The following is a 20737-nucleotide window of genomic DNA, read 5'->3' as shown; positions in this document are numbered from 1 at the left end:
CAAAATCTCTGCTTTACGGTGAGCTTGAAGAGGAGGCCGGGTGGACAACTGAAAAGGTACAAGGACATTTTTCACGAAAACTTAAAGGGAATTAACATGCAGAATGAGTGGGAAGAAACAGCTCACAATTGAACTCAAGGGAGAAGAATTGTAAACTCAGTTAACAGCGACAACCAAAAAGTAAAGAGACAACAAAGCAATGAGATTTTTGAATGTCCGGAGTGCGGTAGGCAGATAACATGACGTATCGGGCTTTTAAGTCACAGAAAAGCTCATGAAAGAAAACGCCTTGCGTGACCATTTTCTGATGCGTGCCGAATACTCGTCAGCAAGTAATGGCAGTATATTTATATATACTTGTAGCCACAGAGAAAGCCTAATATTTAGCTTATATAACAATCAACTTTTGATTTCTAACCACAATTTCTCTTGACGGAAGATAATCAAAGGCCAAAATGACATTTCTCGGAAATTTTGAAGTATAATTCGTGGAAAAGTTAAAAGTTTGATAACTTCTTTTACTAATTGAAAAAGTCTACCACTAATTTAGACGTTCTAAATGCTTACATAGAAATTGAAGGAACAAATCGACGCTAATTGAAACCGTTAATTTATTCCACTAATTGCGGGGTTCTGAATGAAGCTTTAGTCAACGGTCTATAATAAAACAAACTATTTTTCGTAATATGTTTATTATATAGACATCATATAACACGTACTAACACAAAATACTGCTTGAAGCTTTAAATCTAAATTAAAGAAGAGTTTTAAATAATTACGAACTAAGCGAACATCCGTTCAACACAGCAATAAAGAAGGAAACGAGGTTAATAAAAACCAATAAACATAAAAAAAACTAAAACAAAAAAATTATCAGTTTAATCTTTTATCTACCAATGTTAGACATTTATTTAAAAGAAGAAACTAAAAATGGACAGACAGATCTTGCGATGTATTTGTTTAATCATCCTTTTTGTTAATAATGACAGCGTTTCTGCGGTCTTCGGGTGACTGATCCTTGTCACCCCATCCCCAGATTTCGTGGCTACCGTCACCGGTACGCTTCACCCTTTTTTCGATCATCTCAGGGGAGACGGTTTTTAAGTCGTAGGCCCAACCGATTTTGGAGAAGAGATTGATAACTGCCATAGTCCAGTTCAGTCTGCCGTATTCGGCGGTCTTGTAGTCCCAAGGGAAGGTGTGGTGGTAGTTGTGCCAGCCCTCGCCAATAGCGAACATGGAAACGAAGAGGTTTTCAGTTGGGTTGATGTATCTGCAAAGAAAAAAATAATGTAATAATAAAAGCTCCTATATTATAATTTTTAACGCCTTGGAAGTAGTAAGCCCGAACTGTTTGGTATACAAGGAAGGGAAAAAGTGCCTTAATAGTCTATTATTGCTGTCCTCCATTCACGCAGTTGTGCAACTCTGAACTATTCAAGAACGCGATACTCTCACTCCATTCAATTGAGTCATAAAGTTCAGGACTGTTCCGCGCCATATGAAGGCACCAGGCTATCGCGCACAGCTCCTTTCAGAACCGTTCTCGAGTAGCCCAGGTCGTAAAGCTCTGGAACTTGAAGTTCGCGAATGAAGGACAGCATATGCTGTATTGTTCGGGTCGCTCTCAGGGGTCGGGTAAAGCGGGTGTGAGGCCGAAGGAAATATATATTATATTTCAGAAATCTGCCTAAGGCTTAGCCAAATCCTGTCGTATTAAGCCACACCCAAAATTTCAAACATACGTGTTTTGATTAATGCTTGATTGAGGTTTGCAGAGCTTCAGGATTTGCCATAAAATAGCGAGCAATTTGTTACAAAACCGTATAAATTATATATCACTGTAATCACAAAACTTCAATCTATTTCCGTATTGTAACGGAATTTTAAATTATGTCTTTATTTTCGAGAAAATTTAGTCCAAAGATAAGGAATATTTTATTGATGTTTCACCATCAAAATCTTAAAAATAAAGAAATTTTCTAAAAATGTGCTACAATACGGATATAGAATAATTCTTTATCCTTGCCTTTATATTTAATTTCCTTCTTCGTTTGTGGTATTTAGCCAATTTTACATAAAACGTTAAATGCCGAACGCTTATTTTGCTACTTCTTCAGAGTAGTGAAATGAACTCTTAAGAACATTTTTACAGAATTTTATTTTTCCGCGAAATAAAAAAGTTATAGGCAAATTTTAAAATAGTCGAAAATTCAAAAAGACCCCGTATCTCAGCTGGCAGTGAAAATATCGACAGGCGGTTTATGCCATTAAACATGTCTCAGAAATCGAGCCCATGACCTCTATGTCGCTATTGCTCTATTTAGCCAGGAAATAGGTTTTCTCTGTTAAAACAGACCAATTTCGACCACCCTGTAGAATAAATATTGGTGTGGTTTTAAAAGACATATCGCGGGTGCACGAGCAATATCTCCTAACTCGAATTTTTGGTCAAAATTAGATTATTGCATATATTATACAGGGTGGCCCGAACTGCATTCCGCAAACTTCGGCAGCATAATCTGTAGATAAAAATAAGTAAAAAGTTTGTATAAATGTATGCCCTAAAATGATATTGGAGATGGAGAACTACCCTCTATAAAACCGTCCCAGATACTGGCTTTTGTCAAAGCCCTGGGACTGTATGATGAGTTATGATTCAAGAAAGGGGGACACAATGGATCTGTAAGGTCGAAGTGATTAACCCCCCTCCCACTCATTCTAAATTCTAAAAAAATGCCCTAAAATGCTTAGTTTCGGAGATATAGGGTGTAGAAGTTTCATTTTTATTTCGATTTCTTCCAAATAATTTCTGAAGTAACATTAATATTTGGATAAAAATTGGTATCTGTGCGTTTTTTTGACATGAGAAATTTGAATTTGATGTCAATATGATTCCTACTTGTAGAGGGCACCACCTACATATTTTTTAACTAGTTTGAAGAGGAATAACTTTTTGTCTGTATCTGTATAAAACTACTGAGTAAAAAAATATATATTTACGACGTTTTTCTTTACGTAAAAAAGGTCTCTTGGTAAAAATCGTTACGAGTAATGGTTCTCGAGATATGTGGAATCGAAATTATTAATATAGTCTGTAAAACGAATAACTTTGAATTTGACAGTTCCCGCCGGCTTTTATAGTGTTAATTTTATTAGGTTAGCAACTTGCGGCCATGCTGACGCAATGCCGTCTCTAATAGAACAGCCTCGGAGCGAGATTTATGACGTCACGCTAGTTAGATACTACAGATTAATAAATATGTTGTAGAATACATGGAAAACATAATTATTCCTCGTATTTTTAGTTTGTATTTTAAAAATCATATAGCTTACATGAAATATACATAATATACAGTTAATAAATACAAATATATATATATATATATATATATATATATATATATATATATATATATATATATATATATATATATATATATATATATATATATATATATATATACCTATTTATAGTAATAAATACTTTAGCAGATAAAACTATGAACCATACAAATGCAGCAAATTTTTTACAATATGGCTGAAATCGTACTCTACAGTCAATGTAGATAGTTTTTGTGTTAAGAATAATAATTTAAAAAAATATGTGGTCATCTTTTGACAAGTTTATATTAGTTTATTAATTGCAGTAAACATTATAATATATAAATAAATTGTACATCACTATTAGTAGATATTGAATGTTTTTTGTTAAATTAGATCGATTTTCGAACCCCAAAATTTAAAATATATTTTGCATTTTACCCATTATCTTATGTACCACCTATTCATTATTTGTATATTGTAAAACATTTGCTGCATTTGTGTGGTTCATAGTTTATTTGCCAAAGTATTTATTACTATAAATATGTATATATTATATTGTATTTATTAACTGTATATTATGTATATTTTAAGTAAACTATATCATTTTAAAAATACAAACCAAAAATACGAGAAATAATTATGTGTCCATGTATTCTCCAACATATTTATTAATCCGTAGTATCTAACTAGCGTGACGTCATAAATCTTGCTCCGAGGCTGTTCTATTAGAGACGGCATTGGTCTAATATTTTGAAATGTCAAAAGCTGATGACATTTTACTTTTGTCAATTATGACATTTCGTGTTGATTTTTGCAAAAAGAGGAAGAACTGTCACTTGTTTTATTATTTTCCTTTTCTATTTCACGAAAGTAAAAAGAGTTACCTATCTGATTCATTCAGGCACTCAATTTAAAGAATATCAGTGACTTTTTTGATAGAGGGATTTTATATTTGCCCTCTTGGTAAAAAATAACGGTCAAAATTCAAAGTTATTCATTTTTTGGACTATACCTGTCATCATTGACATAAATTAAACATGTTCACTAAATTGTTAGACTGAAATCAAAAGTTTGAAATATTTTTATGCCAAAAGTTCAAGAGAAATTGTTTTATCATTTTTTTGAAATAAAATATGATCAATTTAAAAAAATAAAAAGTTCCCAAATAACATGTTTATTTTTTGTCAATAATGACATGTATTGATTATTTCCATTCTAAATATCTTGAGAACGGTTGTTCGTGGTGCGTTTTACCAAGAGACATTTTTTACGCAAAAAATCACGGAAAGGTATATTTTTCCACTCAGTAGTTTTATACAGGTACGGACGTAAAGTTATTAAATTTCAAAACAGTTAAAACCATGTTAAAACACATGTAGATGGCGCCCCCTACAAACAGGAGTCATATTGACATAAAAATCAAATTTCTCAAGACATCAATTTTCATCCAAATATTGACTTTACTTCAGAAATTATTTGAAAAAAATAGAAATAAAAATGAAACTTCTACACTCTGTATCTCCGAAACTAAGCACTTTCGAACATAAATATATACGAACTTTTTTTACTTATATTTATGTGCAGAATATGCTGCCGAAGTTTCCGGAATAGAGTCCTGTATAGTATATATAGACCACCCTGTATAAATATTAAATGAAACTTACTTGTCATACGGTTTGGATCCCCACATGTGAGCTGCCGAATTGACTAACCAGGTGGCGTGCAGTGTTATGACGTAACGGGTTATGTTAAGACAGTAGGCGTTGCCAAGTGTTTCACCCCAGAGAACAATGGGCCACAATGTTGGTAGAAGGAAGCAACCGATTGGCATCAGATAGTAGAAGTATTTGTGCTGTAATCTAGAAATAAAATATATAAATATAACTCGCAAAGTCACCATATTATTGTTGAAAAGTATCAAAGTTGAATAAAAGAAATATTTAAGTAATCTTTGTAATACCTTAGTATAGGTTCAGCGAAAAGGTCGGACATGTCAATTCCTTTTCCTTTGTCTTTAACATCGTCATGCTTCTTGCACATGAGCCAGCCCATGTGTGAGAAGAAGAAACCCCTTTTAGCATTATGAGGATCGGCATCAGTCTCTTGGTATTTGTGGTGGACACGATGGTCTCTGCTCCATTCTATAACGGAGTTCTAAAAAAACATATATATATATTATAGTCTAAGAGGTAGCAAAGTATTTTAAGACGTCTGGCTCTTTGATATATTTTTACTATGCTCTCTGGAACAGTATGCGGCCCGTCTGGCTGCCGATACCCGTTGCGTTCACTACTGCAGATCGGAAAAAGATCCTATATTTTTTTTAAATTTAGTCCTATAAATTCTAGCAGTGAATATAAATCGAACATGTCTCCATAGCGCAGTGCGTAGAGTTTCCGACTACGAATCGAGGATTCGGAGTTCGAATCCGGGTTAGGGAAAGGCTTTTTTATTTTATTTTCGTTTATATTCTGATAGTAAAGTATTAAAAAATTCTGGTGATTCAAAAAAAATAAATGAATCCTCGGTAAAGCATAGTAAAAGATATATCAAAGAGCCAGACGTCTTAAAATACTTGTTTTTCCGACGTTGCTAGCTCTCGTACATAAGAATAAATCGTTAATAATAATGCTCTCGTTATATAAGAATAAATCGCTAGTCAGGAACAGAAATTGAAACCAAATTTTTGAGATGGAGCTATACAAAATCGACATAAGTCGGTCCTTTTGGTTCAACAGCTTTGAACTACGCAAGCCTGGGAAGTGCTTAGCGATTAGTTGACTATTTTCATACTAACCAATACAAGTAGTTTTCTGAGTTTCTATCTTATACTACGTAAATCAATTTAGCGTCTGACTGTTCGCGCCTTTATTTATAAATTTAAATTTAATCTGTGATATATTTAAACAAAAACTAGAAACGGATAGATATATCTATATTTCAAGAATATCTAAAATAACAGGTTGAAATATTGGCATTACTAAAAAGAGTTGGTTGGTCAGGTAACAGTGTTCAGCGATGAAATAGACGAATCAGATCGTTTTATTTGGGGCGTGCGCATAAAATCGTGTTGAACCAAAAGTATAGACTTATGCAAGATTGATCTTCCTGTTTCATTTGTTTGGCTCACCCCTATAATTTTTATTTTTTCAGATAACGTTATTTTATAAAAAAAAAACTTTATTCGATAGAAAATGACATTCTGAATAGAATGACATATCATATGCCAACTTCTGACATTTTGGCTTAATAAAAAATCGTATTTTAAATTTCAATCTAGAGTGCCATGGCATTTTTTTACGAATAGTTTGATACGACACACTTGGTATTTCGAGTCAAATTTTCGTTATGAACCGGAAGTTATAATTTCAAAAAAACCAGATGCGAAAATGTAAAAAGTTGACAAATGATATGTCATTCTGTTCAGAGTGTTATTTTCTATCGAATAAAGTAAACAAATACCGAGGGTGTCATTTAAACAGTGAAACAGGAACTGATTTAACTGAAAAAATAAAAAAGTTATAGGGGTGAGCCACTTTTGAGACGCACCCGGTATTCTAATATGTGTATGTAAAAAAGACACAAAAATAGATACATAGGTAAGTTATTTCCTGAGCTAGTCTTTATCAAATTAATATACAGAGTGGTCGAAATTGTATTCGGGGAACTGATTAGTTCAGAAATTATCTGAAAAAAATCGAAATAAAAATGAAACTTCTTCACCCTGTATCTCCGAAACTAAGCATTTTAGGACATATATTTATACGAACTTTTTTACATATTTTTATCTATAGAATATGCTGCCGAAGTTTCCCGAATACAATTCGGACAGCCTGTATAATGTGAAATGTGAATAACAAAATATAACATTACTTTTCTATGCAGCTATTAATATTAAAATGTATGTGAAAATAACGCATCATCACTATTCTTTTTTAACTGACTATGAATTAATTCATGCAGCAAATTAATTTCAGATTTTCATATTTCTGAATAAGCATAAATATAATTTTGTAAATGATGCGGGATCAAAGATTTTTTAATATTTTTGTCTAAAAACAATAACTTGCGCTGAATTACGTATATAACATAAATATACATAACGCTAAAAACTATACATTATATGCAAGTTCATGTAACTTTTTAAAAAAATACGTCGCCTTTGAAATTTATTTAAATGACGTTATTGTGTAAATAAAAGTATGGTAATATATTAAAATGATTCTGTTGTACCTGTTACATTTTTTTGATTAGAAATTCATTAAAAAAACTTTTTTTGTTGCTATAAAAGTACAAGACAACACAACTATTAAATCGAGAATAGAACTTAAAATTCCCCTGCCACGGTAATGACTCACAGATTGTCCACAGTACTGAACATAAATACATTAGGTGGACTTTGCACTAACAAATGCTATTAACAAATAAATGCACAGGAAGAAAAAAATCTATCGTCAGAAATACGGGGGCACTGAAATTTAGAAAAATATTGGTAATACCTTTGAATAAGAAGACTAAGGAAGGAGAATAATGCTATCCATGTATCCATGGAAAAGACACCATAAAAGCTCTCTAGGGTGGGGATCCTTGACAGTTCTGTTTGACGATTCATTTGACACATTTGAATTTGATTTGAAATTTTGTGGATTTGTCAGTCTTTACGGAGCTTATTTTATGTTATTTATTATTTATTCTACTACTGATAGTTGTATAAAGGTAGTAAATCTAGATGGAAATTGTGGCAGCACTTAAATTAACAGTGACACTATCGCGATTTATCGAAAAAGACTCTAAAATAGTTGGTTGTGTAGCGTGAGGTAGATCTCGGCAAAAATTGCGTGAAATAATGGAACAACTTTTCGCTAGTAAGTGACTATACAATAATATACATACGTGTAGTAAACCGATCATTTATGAAATTCACTTAAATTAACTAAATTATATATTTTTCTTGCATTTTAGCTTTTATTTATTACTTGTCAAAGATTAGATGTCAAAGAATTTAGATACGTTAATTTGACTTACCTGCTTCAGTAGCGTATCGGATGTTTGTGTTAATAAATACTTATTATAACTTATCTATTTTTATTAGAATTATATATTTTTATAACAATTTTAATAACTACCAACATTTATTCACAACGTAAAATAAAACAACAAATTATTGAGTCTACCCCACGTCTACCCTACATCATAGTTTTACATTTTTTTAAATAAAATTAGAACGACACTGATAAACCGGAATTTAAGTCGGCCATATTTGAGGCCCATCGCGGTGTACCTAAGATTTTTGATGCTCCTTCCTTAGTCTTCTTATTCAAAGGGTAATACCATATAATCGAAAAAAAAACGGTGTCAAAGACAGCTGGAGAATGAAATGCAAGGATGAAAAGTTTGGGAATGCGTCTCTAGACGTCGAAAATTAACACTAATTATGGAAAGATTAAAAAGGATGGAGAATGTTTCCAGACACACAAATCTATTTAAAACAAACGGATAAAGTAAATGACGTCCAGAGTTTGACCTCCTCGAAATTACCATCGATTGTCATTCCTCGGCCGTCTTTGACGCCGTTTTTTTTTCGATCGTATTGTATGTCAACCTCTGCATATTTATAAAGACTAGACACGACCTTAGATCCTATAAATTTCGTGGATAAAGCTATGTCATAATATATCATAACAAGGTTAACTCATATAAACATATCCTTCTCTTCTTTACAAGATCCTTACAATAAAAGGCATATTAATTAATTCTGTTAACTTAAACCGCTAACTTAAACCGCTTAAATCATCAAACTAAACTTACTTGGTGAGCTAGAGTTTGGCATAATACTAAAATGAGTTTCAAGGGCCATTTTGCTTTGTACGCTTTATGGGACCACAGTCTATGAGCTCCGGCAGTTATACCAAAAGCGCCCATTTGGTAGAGGATAATTGCTATAAAAAATAATCGCTATAAATTATAATAATAATAAAATATAAAAATTATAAAATATACAGAATAATTGCTATAATAAAAATAATACAATATATTTATATCGGGTGCGTCTCAAAAGTTGCTCACCCATAGACTTAAAATAAAATATAGACTGAGCATCTCATTCATAAATAGCTGAAGGATGCGGTCAGACAATGTCTTGTTATTGTTGTGTTATTGTTTTAGGCTCTAACGAGTGCGACACGAGCGATAGATAGGTTGTCTCCGTCGTAACGGTCGTTCCCTGACGACTCTGACGAAGAATGCAACACTGTCTTTCGTTTCTCAGTACACCTGAACTCTCCGTACCATAGCCGGGTAATTTTTTTATTTTAATGAAGCTATAATTTAATTAAAAATATATCGTATTTAACTTTTTTATATTTTATTAAGATTTAGGAGAGGTTTTTTAAATAAAAGTTTAGAAAAAAACGTCCAAAAACGATAAAAATAATAAAATACATGTTATAGAAAAAAATTTAATAATCGAAATTACGTATTTAATTTTTGAAATTAATAATAAATTATTAATTTTAGTCAAACATTATTTAAAAATAAAAACAGTTCAATAACAACAAATATAGCATAACAAATATTCTATAGATATAATAGAATCGGCGACATGGAAAGAGAAAAAACTTCATGATTGTTGTAATTTTATTTTCTGGTAAGTGATGTCTTATTATGTAAATTAGAGAAAACAGAAAAAAGCAAGCTTTTAGGAAGTTTATAAAGTGAAGACTACATTTATTTAAGTCGCTACTGTCTTTATTATACCGGCTGTGTCCCAAAAGTGGCTCACCCCCATAATTTTTTTATTTTTTCAAATAAAAAAAACAAGATTTGGTATGTTAGTATATGACCTAAATTAGGATTGATTGACGCATTTCAATTGTTTTTGGTCACTTCCTGTTTCACCGGAAGTTACTATAACTTCGCTATCGAGAGATGCGTACAACTTATCTTAGATAGGAACTATCGGAAACAAGAAATAGCCATCTTATCTAATAGTCAAGCAGCGTTAAAGGCGATCAACTCAGTATCAATCTATTCGAAATTGGTCAAAGAATGCATAGAGAAGCTGAATAAATTAGGCAAAGAAAACAAAGTCCTCCTACACTGGGTGCCTGCTCACCAAGGGATAGAAGGCAATGAAAAAGCAAATAATCTAGCTAGGAAAGGAGCGAACACTCCACTAACTGGACCAGAACCGTTCTGCTTTCCAAGTGGTAACCAACTCAAGGCGGAACTCAAGGACTTGGAAGATTCCATCCGCAACCTGGAATGGAAATCTTGCAATGGTCTAAGACACTCGAAGAAGTTTCTGAGGGCTTATGATCAAGAAAAATCACAGATCTTCCTGGGTCTGAGTAAGAACAATCTTCGGATTGTCACGGGGTTTTTAACAGGGCACTGTCTCCTCAATGAACACCTCAGTAGATTGAAACTAAGAAGAAACGGCGAATGCAGATTCTGTGGGGAAGATAGTGAAACACCAATACACCTCATCACTGAGTGCGCCGAGACGACAACCATTCGTGCCATGAATTTTGGTACGACTGATATTGGAGATGGAGAACTACCCTCTATAAAACCGTCCCAGATACTGGCTTTTGTCAAAGCCCTGGGACTGTATGATGAGTTATGATTCAAGAAAGGGGGACACAATGGATCTGTAAGGTCGAAGTGATTAACCCCCCTCCCACTCATTCTAAATTCTAAAAAAATTCTACTATAACTTCTGATGTTTAAATGGTACCCTAGGTATATATTTACTTTATTCGATAGGAAATGACACTCGGAATAGAATGACATATCATATGTCAACTTTTGACATTTTCTCATATGGTTTAATTGAAATTGTAACACGCGGTTCATAACGACAATTTCGTGTTAGATTAGTTGTTTACAATTAGTGTTTTTAACACCGCCATGGCACCCTGGATTGAAATTTAAAATACGATTTGTTTTTAAGCGACAATGTCAATAGTTGACATATGATATATGTCATTCTAATCAGAGTGTCATTTTATATCGAATAAAGTAGCAATATACCGAGGGTGCCATTTAAAAATTAAAAGTTGTAGTCACTTCCGGCGAAACAGGAAAAGACCAAAATCAATTGAATACGTCAATCCATCCTAATTTATGTCATATACTAACATACAAATCTGTTTTTTTATCTGAAAAAATAAAAAAGTCATAGGGGTGAGCCACTTTTGAGATGCACCCGGTATATTAAAAAATATTGTTTCATAATGTAATATCATTTTAAAATTCTTGTATGTTATTTTAGTTTCTGAAGATAGTTTTAGAATAAATCGGAATATATTTTTAATAAAAACATGATTAATTTTTAACAGATGCCTAATATAATTTATCTTGTATAATAAGAGGGTTATAATTATGATTTTGTTACAAACTTTTATATAAATGATTATGTAATAGAAAAAATTCAGATTTTACATTTTACTAAAATATTATATAAATAAGCGCCTTTCTACAACAACGCCACTGACTCCCAATTGGTAAATTGAGAGTTGCCTACCGGTCGAAAGTCGTTCCGAGACTCAAATGGATTATTTAAGTCAAATTTATTGCGAATTTGGCACTGGCGAACCATATTTTATAGTTCTTGAATACAAAAAGTAAATAAAATAAACATTTAAGGACTACAAACTAAGAAAATGCATTAATACAACCAGAGAGAAGTAGCGGCAACAATGCTTTACTACACACGTGCGACGCGTAATACAAGTTATAGAAGAATGAACAGGCGACCTCGCCTCTAATCGGTGTTGCCATATTGTAAAGGATTTATCCTTTTTACGTAGTATTCGACTTATAATTAAGTAGTATAAGCACTATTTAATACATCTATGGAATATTAAAACATACTTTATTAAAATGCAGTATTAATATCTCAATATATGTGTATAATAAGTAAAAAATATGGATAAAATTATAGACGTGACAACATAGGCTGGACGAGAAAGGTTTGGTCGGCTGCGGTCGAGTGTACCCAGAAGTAAACATGTGTACAAAAATGATTGTTTGACCGCGTTCAGATGTAAATAGTGTAGTCTATATTTTATTTTAAGTCTATGGGCTCACCTCTATAACTTTTATTTTGTCAGATAAAAAAACGAGATTTGGTATGTTAGTATATAACATAAAGTAGGATTGATTGACGTATTCAATTGTTTTTGGTCACTTCCTGTTTCACCGGAAATAACTACAACTTTTGATTTTTAAATGGCACACTCGGTATTTACTATTTTTACCTTAATAGAATGACATATCATATGTCAATTTTTGACATTCTCGCTTAATAAAAAATCGTATTTTAAATTTCAATCTAGAGTGCCATGGCTATGTTAAAAACACTAATTCTTAATCAAGAAGCCTTAGAAAAATAAATTTGATTGTCTAATGTTTTTAGTGTCTTGTCCTGGCTGGTTAAAAAATACTTAAATCGTATTTTTAATCATATCTCAATTTTTTTTTTCAAATGGAACGGGAGTGGCTCATCAGTAGCATACTTGGAAAAGGCATTTTTTTATGAACAATTTAATACCCCACACTTGCTATTTCGAGTCAAATTTTCATTACGAACAGCAAGTTATCAGACAAGCCATATGCAAAAATGTCAAAAGTTGACATATGATATATCATTCTATTCAGAGTGTTATTTTCTATCGAATAAAGTAAAAAAAACATGGAGCGTGTCATTTAAAAATCAGAAGCTGTATTCCGGTGACCGAAAACAATTTAATACGTCATTCAATTCTAATTTATGTCATATACTAACATGCCAAATCTCGTTTTTTTAACTGAAAAAATAAAAAAGTTATAGGGGTCAGCCACTTTTGAGACGCACCCGGTATACATTTGCAAATATGTATATAATTTTTATAATGATCTGTGACACCAGTGACACAACAAGATGACTGCGAGTCGTATAAAATTGGTTTTAATCTTAAATCAATATTATCTTAAGTGACCTACTACGCCCCCCCCCCCCAAGACTTCAGCCCCCCTAAAAGTCTGTCTATTTGCGATACTGTGTATTGGTACTCATTTGAGTTATAGCACAAAATAATAGGTTTAAGCAATGGCTAGTTCTAAAGAGTACATGGGCTCTTGTATATCTAAACCCGTTATCTAAAAAATATACCCCCATATCACCCCCACAAATATTTATAAAAGTTTAAAACAACTAATGGTGTTTTAAGCACTCCTTACAAACAAAATGATTAAAACATGACAACCCCGTTTAGAACTCACGAGCCGCCACTGGAAACGCCGCTAAAAAGTTTCAAACAAAAAATAAATAAGCATAATAAATGTAAATAATGTAAAAACAACATTTAGAATACACATCTCTGTCTATGTAGAAAATTAACCTATGTAAACACTTACCATAGATGGTTGTAGCCAATTTGGCACTGGTAAATGACAGATACACCCCGTACAACGCCACACAATGCAGAATCACGAAGAGCGTCACGTTGAACCAGACGATTTCGTAGGTGCGGGGTTCTACTTTTTCCTCCTGAGCAAATTTTTCCGAACTCACATCGTCACTCTCGAACAACACCCCCGTGGCCTCGAGGGTCTCCAGGGGCTGTTTTTCGCGTGGTCTTGGCGGCATGGCGTCGTCTTGCTAACTGCGCTACTCAAAACGTTTACTTCGTCAAAGCAAATTGGCGAGCTAGAAACAAAAAGATAGGTAGGTACGTTGAAAAGCACCTAATCGACAGTAATTGTGCTAATTAGTTGAAGTCGATTTACACAAAATGTCTATTTGAATAAAGTTTTTTTTTCTTTAGTTAAAAATAATCACTCACTTAGAGAAAAAAAACAAAACGTCAGGAAGTACCTAATCGTTCAAGTACGCACCGCGAACGAATGATGCGAAATATTAATGATCTGCTGTATTATATAAATTTTTCATATTACACGCGATAAAGAATGGCTGACAGATTTCCTAATAAACTCGGAACATTATTGTACTTGGATATTGAACCTTTGGTTTGTTTTTAGCAAAAAGCTACGAATTATTTTTCGGATAACGAAGTAATCATCATATTTCTTAGAAAAAGTAATAATACCATTTTTAAGACATAAAATATTCATAAATATACGTGGCCTTAAATACCAGTTCGATAGTACAAGCACAACATTTGTTTATGCATGACTCAATTCTAACTGGTGATTTTCAACGGCGTCGTCTCTTTGTCTCACTAGTCACTGGTCGTACATTCAATGGAATTTTTGATTAAATACACAATCCTCGCTAACATCACATACGAACGTGTAAGCTTTCACGGTGTCTGTTATTATTGCAGAATATTTTTCAGATTTGGACCATTTCGGATTCAACTTTTCACTTATTTTCATCGTGCACAAGGCAATATTTATATTATATTGTATGGTCAAAAAAACGGCGCCAACCTTGCTCGGAAATCACAATCGATGTTATTCACCATCTTTGAATAAAACAAAGTTTAATGTTATTTATATATTATTCATGTAGGTACAATATGATCGAAAAAAAACGACGTTAGCGATGGCTATGAAGTGAACATCTGTGTCACTTTATATGTAAAATTATATGGGGAATAAAAATAGATAGTTTGTAAATGTTTGTGTGATAGATGTTTGTTGTTTGTGGATCTGGGAGTGCAGATATATACTAACCATCTTGGTTTGCTTATGATGCTATAGACAGATTCATAAGAGTAACTAGAAATAAAATCCTGTTACGTCTTCTTTTTCTTTTGCTTCTGTTGCTACAGTTTAGCGCAACTTAAAACTATCATACCAGCGGCAATCCCAGCACAAGTCACAGAACAGCTATCTAGCAACTGCCGCACCTGATCGTTCAACCATGTGGTAAGTGAAAAAATGCGTAAACATCTAGAAATAATAAGAAAAAACAGCAAATTGGTCGAAGGAATTTATCCTTATCATTTACTCTGATAAATGTTTAAATAAACTTTTCAAATTTCAATCCTCCATATTTTCTCAATGACTCGACCGATTTTCAAAAACGAAGCGGGAAAGTATAGAGAATAAAAAGCCCTTTTCATTGCGGTACCACTTGACCCCCCTTCCCATTTGAAAAAAGTTGGGGGATGACACCCCCGCTTAGAGGGTTGAAGATTTTGCAATCATTTTTGGGGCAAAAGTTGTCCGCCTCACAAACAAAATTGACGTGTTTTTGAATTTTCTGAAAAAAAAATTACCCTGGCCGTTAAGCCTTGTGGAACGTTTTCGATGGACCACCCTGTATAAACAAGGAATAACTTAAAGGAGCTAAAGTACAATTATAACGATACAAAATACCTAATGATTATATCTATTTTGTTATATAATATAATGTTTAACGTGTGTGCAAAAAAAGGTCAAATAATTAATTAATAATTCCGTAAACGATATTGTACTTGAACATTGGACCTCAGGTTGAGTTTCAGTACCGGACTGAAGTTCACCGGAATTGATCTATGAAATCGGATTTCTTGATAAAAACCATGTATATACTTAAAAATTAATTATAATTATTCTCCATCTATTTTTAATCCTTTATTGGTCCAGTCCAACTGACGGAAGATTTCTTCTAATGTTGCTGTAAACAACTTTGGGGATATCGCCTCTCCCTGTCGTCAGGTCAGTCAGTCATGGTCAGTGATAAATGACCGAACATTATGTAAGAAAAAAATAGAGGCAATGGAAGTTCGAAATTCTGAATAATTTTCTACCACATTCAAAGAAACATAGGTATAAAATTGTATAACACAAAAATTATAAGGAATCAAAGTAGTTTCCACAAATATACCGGGTGTTCCATCTAAAACATCAAAGGTACAACTATTTTTTCAAGCAACTTCGAAACGATCGATGTAACGATGAAAATAATTTAGGTAGATGCAGCAGGTGTCTTATGTAAAAATCCAAATTTTCAAGTTAGCTATGAATCACCCTGTATATATCGAAAACTATTCGTAAGATTTAAAATGTTGCTACAAGAGTGTAAAAAGAATTCATCAAATTTTTCAACGATGTACCTCAACACAATGTACCTCATTTCCGCATATCTTTTAGAATAAGAAAAAAGATTTTAGAAAAAATAAACACAAAATTAATTATTGTCTTTCTGACGCTATCATATTCATCGATAAATAATAAAGATACATTATGTGGAGTGAAATACCAATTCCCATACTAGAATAATTCTTTTGATCTGTACACTCAATACTATCTAACTTTTAGTATCAGCATATGACCTCAAAACTAGGTAAGGTCAAAATAGTTGTCCGCTCAAGTAGTACCACGTCGTTACAGCACATTTTTATTGATACCCTTATCATTCGAACAGTCATCTGATTCTTAGAAAATATATTTTAAATAATTATTATAAAGAAATAAATTAACACAAATGGTGAAGAAACTAATCTATTCCAGTCAGATTTTATTTTTGGCCAAAGCAATTAAACCAACTTAAAAACAAAAAAAACTCTCTTTTCGTGTTGGTCTAATTACAACCTATTTATTACACAGCCAGCCGACTTAAGCCCCATATTATGTAGGTATTAGGGTTTCCAAACCGGGATCCCGGTGATTAATCCTGAAATCCCGATATTAAATCCCGGGATCCTTAAAATTTCAAAAAACTCTAATGCTTAATCTAAAATGATTCGACTTTATACACTTTAGTCTTTCAAAGATCATATTTTATTTATACTAAGACTAAGCAGAACGTCAATATCTATATAAAAGTTATATTTCTGTGTTTGCTATATTTTATTTGGTTTTTCAAGCAAGAATTGATAAATATGAATGTTACTTTGTTTTGTCTATTTTTTAAAGGTCTTTTCTCATGATTTCTTTTTGACATTATGTAACTGCATTTTTATTAAGTACCTATTTCTTAAATTAAAATTCTCATTCTGAGAGTCCAATCCCGGGATCCCGATCCCGAAAATTGAAAACCCTATATAAACTATAACTATAAACCCTGTATACTGAGACGACATGCGACACTTTAAAATTACTTGGCACTCTGTAGGGTGTCCCAAAAAAGTTATATATCAAAATTTTATTTTTTATGGCATACCCTATACCGGATGCGTCTCAAAAGTGGCTCACCCCTATAACTTTTTTATTTTTTCAGATAAAAAAACGAGATTTGGTATGTTAGTATATGACATAAATTAGGATTGATTGACGTATTCAATTGTTCTCGGTCACTTCCTGTTCCATCGGAAATGACTACAACTTTTGATTTTTAAATAGCACCCTCGGTATTTTTTACTCTATTCGATAGAAAATAACACTCTGAATAGAATGACATATCATAAGTCTACTGTTGACATTCTCGCATATTTTTTTTTTTTTGCAATTTTAACATGTGGTTCATAACGACAATTTGACTCGAAATACCAAGTGTGTGGTATCAAATTATTCAGAAAAAAATGCTTTTTCCAAACATGCTAATGAGCCACCCTCGTTTCATTTGAAAAAATTGAGATATGATTAAAAATACGATTTAGGTATCTTGTAACCGGCCAGGAGAAGACACTAGAAATATTATAGGATCAAATCTATTTTTCCAAGGCTCCTTGATTAAGAGTTAGTGTTTTTAACATAGCCATGGCACTCTAGATTGAAATTTAAAATACGATTTTTTATTAAGCGAAAATGTCAAAAGTTGACATATGATATGTCATTCTATTCAGAATTTAATTTTCTATCGAATAAAGTAAAAAAATACCGAGGGTGCCATTTAAAAATCAAAAGTTGTAGTCATTTCCGGTAAAACAGGAAGTGACCAAAAACAATTGAATACGTCAATCAATCCTTATTTAAGTCATACACTAACATACCAAATCTCGTTTTTTTATCTGAAAAAATAAAAAAGTTATTATAGGGGTGAGTCACTTTTGAGACGCACCCGGTATATGTTATTAATTCGTTCTCGGATTCTAGAAAGTATATACATATAGTTAATGTCAGTTTTACTGAAAAAATTGATGTCAAAAATATAAAATTTTACATTATTTTAAAATATTTTTATTATTATTACTTATGTCAAAAAATAAAAAGCATTTTCGAAAAATGTAGTGATTTTTTTTAAATTAGAAAACAGCTACCTAAATCACAATTTACCCTGTATATGCATAGTTGGTAGACATTGTATGATAAAACAAATTTAAATATGTTTTTTGTTTGGATATTATTATTCAATTTAAAATTGTCACGAAAAGTTGTACAAGGTATACCATAGTTTCTCGATATATAATTACATACAAGGTATGACTTTTAAATCTTTTTATATTATTTGGAACGTTTGAAATTGTTTAAAAACTTATTTGTGACGTTTGAAAAAAAATAGCGTGTTCTATTCGGAGTAAAAATGACATTTTGTGCCTCGACTCTATGTCAAAGAGCTCGTACAGCTTCACCACGAAAATTGTCATTTTTACTCCTAATAAAACAATAACTATTTTTTATCGAGGTCTACCAACCCTGAAAATATTTGCAGTTATTTAAGACTCACCCTGTATATAATTTCAAAGAACAACGTATTAAACAGTTTTTTTTGCCAAGAGTATACATTTTTACATAAAACAATTACGGAAAACTTTTGGCATGTCATTGAAATATGCGATAATAATAAATGTACGATAAGTACCATTAGAAATAAATATAAGTTTAAAAAGATTCAGACTAATTTTATCTATTTTCAATGTTAGTAAGTATTAATATTTATCTTTGACATTGACATTTATACCTATTACAAAATTTTATTTTAATTATAGTCTAAGAACAAGCAACGTTTTCGAGAAAGAACTTTAAGAAAGCTAACTTAAGAAGAAGAAGAGAACTTAAGAAGCTTCTTAAGAGAACTTAAGAAGCAGTATACGTTGCATTCACAGCGTTCAGAAATTAACTATCGCAATATAAAATATACAGAGTGGGTCATAAATAAGTGCAAATATTTTCAGGGCTGGTAGATCTCGCTAAAAGAAACATATTTTCTCTTTGCCGTTTTTCAAATAAGTCCAAAATAACCGAATACCTTACTTTGAAGAAAATTTCCAGAAAAAAATATTTCTTGCTTAAGTTTTGAAAACTGGATGTAAAGATTTTCCTTCTTGTAAATTTAATGGACTGTCTATGTTGCCATATTATCAAGAAATTATGTTTTTAACTAAAAAAATCCATATTTTTTTTCGCCAAAAAACCTCATAATCGTTTTTCTGGGATCGAAATATACTACGTCTAAAAATATATTTGCTCTTAGTTAAGACTCATCCTATACAGGGTGGTCCAAACTGTATTCCGGAAACTTCTATTCTGCAGATAAAAATAAGTAAAAAAGTTCGTATAAATATATATCCTAAAATGCTTAGTTTCGGAGATACAGGGTGTAGAAGTTTCATTTTTATTTCGATTTTTTCCAAATAATTTCTGAATAACGTCAATATTTGGATGAAAGTTGGTGTCTGGGAATTTTTTGACATGAGAAATTTGATTTTGATGTCAATATGACTCCTACTTGTAGAGGGCGCCACCAACATATTTTTTAACTGGTTTGTAGAGTAATAACTTTTCATCCGTATCTTGATAAAACTAGTGAGTGAAAAAAGATAAATTTACGACGTTTTTTACGTAAAAAAGGTCTCTTGGTAAAAATCGCTACGGGTATAGGTTCTCGAGATATTTGGAATCAAAATTATCAATACCTGTCACCATTGACATAAATTAAACACGTTGACTAAATAGTTATTAGACTGAAATCATAAATTTGAAATGTTTTGCGCCAAAATTTCAACAGTTCATTTTTTCGAAGAAAAATTTATAATTAATTTAAAAAAAATAAAAAGTTCCCAAATTTATAATTTCACTCAAATAAACTATCTACTCAACATGTTTATTTTTAGTCAATAATGACATGTATTGACTATTTCCATTCTAAATATTTTGAGAACGGTTGCCCGAAGCAATTTTTACCAAGAGACATTTTTTAAGTAAAAAATCACGGAAATGTATATTTTTTCACTCAGTGGCTTTATACAGATACGGACAAAAAGTCTTCAAAACAGTTAAAACACATGCAAATAGGAGTCATATTGACATCAAAATCAAATTTCTCAAGTCAAAAAACTCCCAGGCACCAATTTTCATCCAAATATTGACGTTACTTCAGAAATTATTTGGAAAAAATAGAAATAAAAATTAAACTTCCACACCCTCTATCTCCGAAATTAAGCATTTTAGGACATACATTTATACGAACTTTTTTACTTGTTTTTATCAGCAGGATATGCTGCCGAAGTTTCCGGAATACAGTTCGGACCACCCTGTATAATGACTTAGCCAAAATTGAAATGCATAAAACGTTTACGTTCATGCATTTTAAAGT

At 32.0% G+C, this 20737-nt stretch overlaps 1 protein-coding gene across 2 annotated transcripts in view; it reads right to left on the bottom strand.

The window, feature by feature from the left end:
- Positions 1 to 862: 862 nt before the first annotated feature.
- Positions 863 to 20737, bottom strand: part of LOC115875400 (acyl-CoA Delta(11) desaturase-like) — a 44748-nt gene continuing 24873 nt past the window's right edge. The window contains exons 1-6 of one of the 2 annotated variants that reach the window (XM_030890845.1): positions 14157 to 14315; positions 13729 to 14020; positions 9136 to 9266; positions 5288 to 5481; positions 4992 to 5186; positions 863 to 1273 (exon numbers count right to left, since the gene is read on the bottom strand). In XM_030890845.1, coding sequence (XP_030746705.1) covers positions 961 to 1273; positions 4992 to 5186; positions 5288 to 5481; positions 9136 to 9266; positions 13729 to 13960 — 1065 coding nt within the window. In that variant the 5' untranslated portion in view covers positions 13961 to 14020; positions 14157 to 14315 and the 3' untranslated portion in view covers positions 863 to 960. Of the gene's footprint in view, positions 1274 to 4991; positions 5187 to 5287; positions 5482 to 9135; positions 9267 to 13728; positions 14021 to 14156; positions 14316 to 20737 lie in introns of those variants that run through there. The other variant, XM_030890846.1, reaches the window with a different exon arrangement.

The sequence above is a fragment of the Sitophilus oryzae genome, unplaced genomic scaffold (assembly GCF_002938485.1).
Source record: "Sitophilus oryzae breed Bouriz unplaced genomic scaffold, Soryzae_2.0 scaffold_1385_pilon_pilon, whole genome shotgun sequence".
Taxonomy (NCBI): domain Eukaryota; kingdom Metazoa; phylum Arthropoda; class Insecta; order Coleoptera; family Curculionidae; genus Sitophilus; species Sitophilus oryzae.
Note: the sequence above shows the minus strand (reverse complement) of the source record. Positions and strands in the feature narration are given on the sequence as shown.